The sequence below is a fragment of the Melitaea cinxia genome, chromosome 15, assembly GCF_905220565.1.
Source record: "Melitaea cinxia chromosome 15, ilMelCinx1.1, whole genome shotgun sequence".
NCBI classification, from domain to species: domain Eukaryota; kingdom Metazoa; phylum Arthropoda; class Insecta; order Lepidoptera; family Nymphalidae; genus Melitaea; species Melitaea cinxia.
In genome coordinates this window covers 10,546,479-10,556,514 of record NC_059408.1, presented here as the reverse complement: position 1 = coordinate 10,556,514, position 10,036 = coordinate 10,546,479, and the positions used below count along the sequence as shown (strand labels likewise).

The following is a 10,036-nucleotide window of genomic DNA, read 5'->3' as shown; positions in this document are numbered from 1 at the left end:
TTGTGCACTATAGTAGTAAGTTAAATTTGTGCCGTGTTGTAGGTTATCATTTTAATTAACACATAAAAGATTTGTGTTAATAATGTCTATAATTAAACTTCAGTGACCTGCATTTCATTGACATTTATTGATAGAAACGATTTTTTATATAATATTTATTATATAAAGGGACGTGTTTTTATGCAGAAAATGACGTTAATATGACGCAAAGCACTCTAAACGTACTTTTTGCAACAAACAATCTAATTTTTAAATAACCTTTACTAGTCTCATAACAAAGTACTTATTTTACGAAATCATTAAGTTGTAAAAGTGTCTATTTTGTGAATATTGTAGTGGATTTGTTAATCGTTATTAATGTAAGTTCCTATTATTAAGTTTTAATTAATTTTATTACATTATGATTGTTCGTAACAAAATAAAAGTCGTGAAATAATTTTTGTATTTATTTATCTTTCGGCGTAATAATTTTCAATATCCCATAAAAGTACCTTTAATGATATCCAACCATGTACTATTAGTAACCAATACGAGGTAATGGAAATAAATTTATACGCATTAATATTAATCTTCAGCACTCCACTTTTTTTCTTACAAAAGTCCTTGTTTGAGGAACAAAAACACAAAAAATATTCGGAAGACTGTCTCACTTGAAAAGTTCCCATTAATGTGTAGACATACACATGCAAAAAAGTTGAGTTACCAAAATTAACGCATTTCAAAGACAATTCGATTAGTAAACTATAATCTCTAAGTATATACCTACTACAAATATATCACATACTTAAGTGATCATTCCGTTTACCGATTAAAAAATACCTGAAATAAATGTATTATATTAATCCTATATTTACAATACTTCTATTTATAATTTGTAATTGAGCAATTTTGATAATATTTGTGTAAAAAAACTAAGTAATTAAACGAGGTATGTCATTATTATTTTAATACCTACATGAAAGAAGGTCAATGGAACTAAAAATCTCATCTCTCTCAGATCTCACGCTAAACATAAATTAAATTATGTTCGATTTTGGACAATACCGGGAACTAAGAACATACAAAATAAATTTAGAGTATCATCACCCTATTTTAAAAAAGGAATTACAGAATTTGAGTGACTATAAAACCTATATTATGAACAGATTGTTGTTTTTTTTTTATATAAATTGAATGATTAAATTTTATTTTAACAAATTTCTTTTTAAAGATTGTAGAGACATCATTCTCAAAAATCATCTTATGACGACTACAATTATATCGCTTTTTTTAATAAAAATTAATTGCCTATGGAAAGAACCATAAACGTGAAATTCAACATATTTCATCCCTTTCAATTGTATAATTATTTCATGACATATAGTAACGTAAAGTAATTGTCATTTAATATTTTATTTTATCGTTATTTATTATATACATATATATATCTCTAAAATCACAATATGACTAATAACACAATATGTAATTTTAAAAATAAAAGGATGACGTTATTTAAGATGTGAAGTGAAAACTTTAATACAGCACTTTAGTTAGCGATTTATTTTTAGGTTTAGTCTAACTAATCGAACATAGTATTTTTCAATTAAATTACAGTATCCGGCCATAAATAATCTACATTCACCTTTGGAAAGAGACAATCGACTAATTTTGACTTCGTAGTGTGTTATAGTCCAAGATCCCAAATCAGATACAGAAAATACATACGCTCACGCTCTAAGAAGTTGAAATTAGCTGATTGTCTCTTTCCAAAGGTCGATGTGTATTATTTATGGCCAGATACTAAAACAATTATAAGAAGATAGTCAAACAATAATTTAATTACCTTTGACAAATATTCTCAGAATTGTCACACTACTACCAAGTAATACGCTTAGTAAGGCATTTATAAAGGCAACTTGTTGTGGTCCACGAGTTTTTCATGTCTCTAGATGTATGTAAAAACTTTTTAACGCAACCCAAACTAAACAACACTTTTGATTTTTGATAACAACGGTCTACCATGCTATGTATAAAAGGTAAAATAGAGTTATTTTTACCTATTATACATTACCGCAAGCGTGTTTTATAATCTGTTTATAATAATATTTCAAACATATTAAAATAACATTTACAATATTTATGACGTAAATCGACATTTGGTCCATGACATTGGATAGACGTAATGTATCATCACACTTGTCGGTCGTGTCGCGCTGGTCGAGAGGCGAGTGACATCGGATGTGCCGTCCCTTTACTTTGAGCTTCTCTGTCCTGGTGGGTTTCTTGTGCGGGCAGCGGCATAGGCAGAGGAGCGGGCACCGCATCCGGTATTATACCGCGTATGAGGTCCGATACGCACGCCCAGGGCACCATCCTGAAATGAAATTATGACGATTTTAATACTTAGGTGTATATATTGTTTTAAATTTCCATGGTTCTTAACATTACTTGAATTCGTTTTTTCGGGATTTATACCATGTACCTTTTTATCTTTGAGGCTCCGATATTTCGGCGCAGTTGCATGCGCCATGGTCACGGAAGAACGTTACGGAGGCAGATAGTAGATAGACAGCCAGTATTTTTTCCGTATGTAAAGGAGTGACGGATAAGGTCTAAAATATCTTAAAAAAGTATGCAATTAAAACTATCTTCACTCCTTTGAAAAGGGTATCACAATGTCTACGATCGCCCAAAGATAGTTTTCCGTTGGAAAAACCTGGTGTTTATAAAATCGACTGCAGTTGTGGTAGTTCATATATCGGCCAAACAAAGCGCACAATAGCATGCCGTATAAAGGAGCACATAAAAGCGGTCAAAAACAACGATACGCAAAAATCGGCCATCGCTGAACACTTGATACAATCGGGCACAAATCACTGGATCGAGTTGCATAATCCTCAGATTATCTCAACAGAACGCCACTACATACCGAGAATGGTCAGGGAAGCGATTGAAATTACCAAACACAAAAATTTCAATCGTGAGGATGGGTTTAAACTGTCGAGTGTCTGGAGTCCAGTGGTTCATTTGTATCGGGACAACGGAAAACGTAAAAGTGCCGTTTCGCGAATGGATACAGTGAGTGTCGTGTGTCGAGAACAGGTTCGAGTGAGTAGTGAGTTTGCAGACAGTGGTACCGGTATCGAGCGTAATAGAAGACTGAGACGGAGGATAGACCGATATGTCTGCCCATAACATCTACCCGCAATAATCGAACAGTTCTTCCGTGACCATGGCGCATGCAACTGCGCCGAAATATCGGAGCCTCAAAGATAAAAAGGTACATGGTATAAATCCCGAAAAAACGAATTCAAACTTAGGTGTATAGTTTGGTAAAAGATTCGTATGATTTAATGTAAAAAATTAATCAGACGTGATGTATGTGATTTAGGTATATCATTTATGTAATGTATAAATTTTTAATTTTTTTTAATTTTCTAGACAGCCATTTAAAAATGTCTACGAATTGACAAACTTATATGTATATCATTTAAGTAATGTATAAATTTTTCATTTTTTTTAATTTTCTAGACAGCCATTTAAAAATGTCTACGAATTGACAAACTTATATATTAATATTTTATTTAAAATTTTATGATTTTATACACAATGTAAAAAAACAAATATAATTTCATTAATTTGTACATAATAAATGAATTGTTTTAATTAAACTAAAACAATGTTATAAATTTGAAATTAAATTAACATTTTCTGTAGTTTAAAAGCGACTGCATTAAATAATTTTAATATGTATACATTTTATTTAATACGATTATTACATTAGAAAAAATTTCCACAATTAAAAAATCTAGGAATGGCTCTGAATCTCATGCAAATATTTACAAAAATGAATAATTGTTTTTGTGCGTCTGAGTAGGTAACAAACAATTATAATTGTTTTCTCAGCTATAATAATAAAAAAAATACAGTATTTTTCGACTAAATTGTTGATGAAGGTTTTTATGTATTATTACTACATAGTAAAAAACAATGTGGTTTTCCTGTCTGTATGCTTAGATCTTTAAAACTACGCAACGGATTTTGATGCACTTTTCTTTAGTACATAGATAGAGTGATTCCAGAGGACGGTTTATATGTATAATACACGGATAATATAGTAGAGGAACACTGATAGCTTTAGAGATTTCTAATGTGATGTCGTAAATAAACGCATTTTTGCGCTTACATTTCAAATATTTATTTTATATTTTATTATATATTTAGTATCAGCGCTGCTTAGCAATTTAATGCTTGTGTTGTAAGGTAACAGCCGATTGGTATAGCTATATTTTTTTTTTGATAACTATACATATAAATAATACGTATATATATAAATTACACGCAGACTCGGGGCAAAAATCGAACCCATAACCCCGGAGCAGAAAGCAGGTTCACTACAAACTGACTGGCGCAATCATATGAAATAATTATCATATGTATGTCAATATGTAAAGATTCTTTAACAATAATATTTTTTTCTATTCCTATTCCTTTTAATATCTTTAATACGAAAGTTTGTGAAGATGTATGTATGAAACTATGGATGTATGTTTAATTCCTTTCCTTACAAAACTACTGAAGTAATCATAATGAAACTAGGAACGTAGATTGCTGGACATAACTGATATTCCCAAGGAAGCAAAATGAGGCGGATATGACCGCAAGGCGGAGCTAGCAATCGATTGTATGTATAATATTATCAATGTTTAAAACAAAGAAATCAAGTCGGACCCGGCTATATAATAATTCAATAATATCATTGAACCTGTCTTAAGCGAGTTATATAAATGATTATATATTATTATACTTGTATAAATATTACATTGATTTAATACGAATGCTCATTGTTAATCCGCGACACGCAACGGAAGTATTAAAAAGTGTTGCACGAATTTCCGCGAGTATTTGCACATTTACCTATCTACTAAGTTGGAAACCTTTATGATATTGATAATGTTTTGTATTTATATCAGGTACTGTTTATCGAATAAAATTTGAAACCTAAGAAGTCTTGATCAATAACAAAAATAGCATTACGTATAACAAATAAAAGGTCAAAAATCTTTGACTAGTTGTGACTTTATCCTAGAAGAACCTTATACCGTCAAACGCTGAAACTCATTTTAATGGGGTTGCTTTTTGAATAGTCAGATATCAACATGTAGTAGGTATATATGGCATGTTTTTTTTTTTTTGATATCGCTGGGGAACCCATTTATGGGTGATACCCAAGACGCCCGGGTAGGCGGTCCTAGACCGTATGTCGGCTTCAACACTTGGGGGTGCACTACCGACCAAACCCCTGCGGGAGCCTTCAGCCGCTTTAATTGGAGGGTCCCGGATCTGCAGGCAACAGGATCCTTCCAGCGACCGGCTGGCCTCGGCGAAAAGGCCAGACTTCTCCTCCATGGGGACTGTCCGGCTCACCTCTGAACAATCCCGACGACGCCATGTCTAGCAGGACCGGGTTCCCATCCCGGCCCGACACGAGCACAGGGGCGTTACTGGAGGTGCATTAAATAGCGCCTCCTACGCACCTCCGTTCGTCGCCTGCGGACGGAGGCCTCGTCGGTGACCTCTTCTCTCATCCACTCGTCGTTCTCCTTCTGGAACATTACTGTCTCGCAGAAGGAGACCATCGCCTTCCAGGACTCGTCGTCGCCGAGCATCGCGGTGATGATGCTCGGCAGTGACAAGTCTCCTCCGAGGACTGTCGTCAGATCGCGACGCAGCGCCGCCCATCTCGGGCACACCTCGAGAGTGTGCTGGGCAGAGTCCACCGCCGCGCCACAATCGTGACATCCACTCGTCGGCTCCTTTTGGGCCGTCCGAGGTATATATGGCACGTGAGTTAGCTATGATTAAACCTTACTTTTAGTTGTTAATAATCAATTTGTGCATTTTTTAACTATAACAACAGATAAATGAATGAATTACAGGCAAAATCAAATAATTTTTATATTCCTTACAAAACTTTGAATTGAAATATCTGAAACATCATCATCTTGATTCCTTTTTGAGTTAAATATCAAATCTTCATGACTAAGTTTATTTATCGTCCTTTTTTTATATACTTATAAAATAAAACTGTCAAAGGTTCTTCTTTCTTCATTTCAATTTGAAACATTCGATTTTTCCTCCAACAAGAACAAAGCAAGTACAAAGTGCACGCAAATTGTGATGTCTAGAAACAAAGCAAAAAACCTTGACTCTGTTGCTTATTGTTGCTTTAGGTCAACTGTTCAGATTATATTTATTATTAATATCTATTGAATAATTTATGACTATAATCTGCGAAACAGGAAACACACTACCTACAATGTTTTTTTTTTTAAGTAAAATTCTATCCTACTGGTATTATAAATATATATGTTTGCGAGGATGTATGTATGTATGGTTGTTATTCTTTCACACAAAATTACTGGACCGATTTTAATGAAACTTAGCACGTAGATAGCTGGAGATCTAGAATAACATATAGACTATTTTATTATTCCGACATTCCACCAACATCGGAAATTACGTGGGTTAAACAGCATGACGCAGCTATTGATTAATATAATTTGTTAAATGCCATCTATACCGTTTTTGTATATTATTCACCAAAATCAACAAAAAACATACTTCGAATAAAAAATATTGTTATATTTTATACATCTACGGTGTGCAAAATATTAAATATTACAATAATTATAGCTAGGTAATTGTTGATATTGAATTTAGGATGAGATTTTTTTCTATATAAATTAAATACAATCGAAAAAAAATGAAAACTAAACCTAAAAAAATGTGGAAGAAGATTCACTAAACGAGTAGATATATCTAACGATGTCGATGTTGTATTATGATCTCACATTTTCACTCACTCACTTTATTATGATCTTTATTGAGCTGTTCGAATTTTATGTTTAATTATTTATAAATTTTTACACTGTATCTTTTTTCCGTTTTCATTAATAGATGTTTTGGTTGGGGACCTTACATAGCAAACATCTATTAATTACATTTTTCTTCTTCTTTAAATTGTATTCAAAGATTCATTAGCAGGAAAAACAAACCTTCAAAACAAATGCTTCATGCATTTGCATAAAAAGGAAACAAAAATTTTGACATTAATCATCTACAACTTGGCAAATTCAAGGTTTTGCCAAATGCGTATTAGATTTATCACCTCAGCGATGCAAAAACGAATATATATTTTTTTAAATTATCAAGACGGTTTGATTGTATATTTTTGCATGAAACTTTCACTCATAAAATTACCGTATTGATTTTGGTTTAGATTATCATAAAGTAAAAAAAAATTACAAACAATCTTATTACAATGCAGTAAATATCCATAATCCGAGATCCATGTTAAAATCACTAACGTTTAATGACAGTGTGTCTAAAATCATGTTATTCACTATACACGCTTTGCGTTTTTTACAAGAAATTTTAATAGAATAGCCATTTTAGTTTAAGATCTCTACAGAATCATTGCGTTCATCACGTAGATTATCAAACTGTAATTTGTACAAAACTACATACAGCAAACTATTTAGTATAGTAGATTATTTATTTATTTAAATGAATATTTTCGTAGTTATAGTATGTAACATTATTTGGTCATCTAGTTATGGCTATTTAAAGCTTTGAAATCAAAGTTTATACCAATGCGTAATTCTCGCAGTTTGGTTCTCTCAAAAAACCGCCATCTTTATAGCTTGTAAAGCCCTCCCCCCTTATTTTTAAAGAGATCTGTCTTCACTGTACTATTCTAGATATTAGATTTCATACGACCGTTGTACTTCGAACTATGTGTAATTATGTATCTTATAAGCTCACCATTTAAAAGGCATTAACAGTCGAAAATACGATGGAATAACTGCCAACGTTTCGTTGGTGCGAATGGCCAGTATGACGCGGTCAGCTACGTCGTTCGAACTCAACGTCGGCACGAACCTGTCAACAAGGAATGAGATACATATTAAATTTTTTATGTATTATTATACTTAAATAATCTCATTTATAATAATTGTGTTTTCAGGCAAACGAAGAAAAACCGACTTCAATCATATCGACAAGTAATACAACGTAGGTAGGCAAAAAAAGTCGAGTAAATACGCATTATCAAAGATTACTCCAAAAGTTGTAATCAGATCCCGATGGAATCTGATCAACATCGGCTTCCGATTAAAAAAAAATATATATATATACGGTCGAATTGAGTAACCTCCTCCTTTTTTGAAGTCGGTTAAAAATTAACGTCGTACTCCTTCAAAATGACCCGAAGTATTTTTATGTACTCGTATATTTGGTAGATAGGAGGACAGGCCATTAAGTATAATTTCATACCGCTAAGTGATAGGGATGCATCTAAGCAAAATTTTCACATATCTAGTAATAAAAACCCTACGCACGCTTTTGATATAGCGTAATTTTAAGCTCTTTTATCAAATAAATACAATGATTATAAAGTATGTATATAATAAACATTCGGTATCGATAGCTCATATGAATTTTTTACTTAAATATACGCATATCGTTGTTGAATTATCAATAATATATACTTTGTCTTTGGCTAATTAACTATAATTTTATTCTAGGAAACGTTGAAGAGTTTGAGATTTCCTGCAGCAACAAATCTCACCTTGAGTTGACCTCCTCGAACATTCCAGTCGCTCGAATGAAATAAGGGCATATGAGAGACGTGTGTACGCCCTTAATGCCTTTGACCTCCAGCTCAGACCTCAGCGCCTCATCAAAACCGCAGGCCGCAGACTTGGAGGAGCAATAGTCTACAAGCTTCGCCACACCAACGTGGCCAGCCATAGACGCTATGGTCACGATATGACCATCATTATAGTCTATCATAGACGGAAGAAAGGCCTTCACTGTCTGAAAACGTAGAAAGTTTTTTTAGTTATTTTTAATAAAGTATATAGTATATTTGGGTGGCAATTATTTTGCTTTCTATGCATTTATATTTTTTTCATCATCATAATCATCACTCCAGTCGCAGTCCACTGTTGGACATAGGCCTCCACAAGTTGAGTTGATGAAAAATAGCGTGAACTCATGTGTGTTGCCCGTAGTCACCACGCTGGGCAGGCGGGTTGGTGACCGCAGGGCTTGCTTGGCCGCACCGAAGACGCTGCTACCCGTCTTCGGCCTGGGTATTTCAAAGCCAGCAGTTGGATGGTTATCTCGCCATCGGTCGGCTTTTATAAGTCCCAAGGTGGTTGTGGAACTGTGTTATCCCTTAGTCGCCTCTTACGACACCCACGGGAAGAGAGAAGGTGGCTATATTCTTTATTGCCGTAGCCACACAGTCTATTATATATATTTTTATGGACTGTTTAAAAACTAATATTCTATTTTGTATAAACATGTAATGTACTACGTACTACGTTGTTTAAGTAAATTTAAGAGGGTCCCTTATCACTGGATAGTACTTGACTTAACGTATTTTTGAGAAATTAAATCAAAGATCGGGCAGTCATCAAAAAACTTTTTTACTCTTCAACTACAATTGACAGCAATTTAATTTTTAAAATTTCTTCACTTTATTTTATTTTTCTTAGTTTGAGACCGTTGTAATGCATACTTTGAGAAAGTTCCCTCTATACTGCATACTTTGGTTCCAAAGATCAGAAATGTCATAGGTTTATTGCCATAGATACTGGAGTCTATAAATAGTTCATATAACATCAAGAAATTTTAAAAACAAGTGAGTATAACGTTCACAGTAAAATTAAATAAATAAACGCTTCACACCCAACGGCCGCCAGTAGGATTTTCTCCTGTGTCGGGGTCCGGAAACACACACAATACACATGCACAAACGCCCAGACCACGACAAACATCTATATGGCAAATACAAATGTCTGTCGTGAACGGGGATCCGGCCTGCGACCGCCAACGCAACAGCCAGTGCTTTGACCGCTGCGCCAAGACATCGTCAATAAATTGTAATATAAATTTTACACTTCAATATATTTTATCTGCATCCTTTATTTTTGTAAAGTTAGAATTATGCACTAAACAGGTCACAGCTTTTTACTCTTTGGCAAAT

At 33.6% G+C, this 10,036-nt stretch overlaps 1 protein-coding gene and 1 long non-coding RNA gene across 2 annotated transcripts in view; one reads left to right on the top strand and one right to left on the bottom strand.

Moving 5' to 3' along the window:
* Positions 1-432: 432 nt before the first annotated feature.
* Positions 433-10,036, bottom strand: part of LOC123660333 (estradiol 17-beta-dehydrogenase 11-like) — a 32,525-nt gene continuing 22,921 nt past the window's right edge. Inside the window, exons 4-6 of the mRNA XM_045595435.1 lie at positions 8,612-8,859; positions 7,807-7,923; positions 433-2,353 (exon numbers count right to left, since the gene is read on the bottom strand). Of these exons, the coding sequence (XP_045451391.1) occupies positions 2,170-2,353; positions 7,807-7,923; positions 8,612-8,859 (549 nt within the window). The 3' untranslated portion in view covers positions 433-2,169. The remainder of the gene's footprint in view (positions 2,354-7,806; positions 7,924-8,611; positions 8,860-10,036) is intronic.
* On the top strand, positions 5,699-8,922 carry LOC123660335. The gene is made up of 2 exons (XR_006744168.1): positions 5,699-5,825; positions 8,568-8,922. It is a non-coding gene; the product is annotated as an uncharacterized LOC123660335 (long non-coding RNA).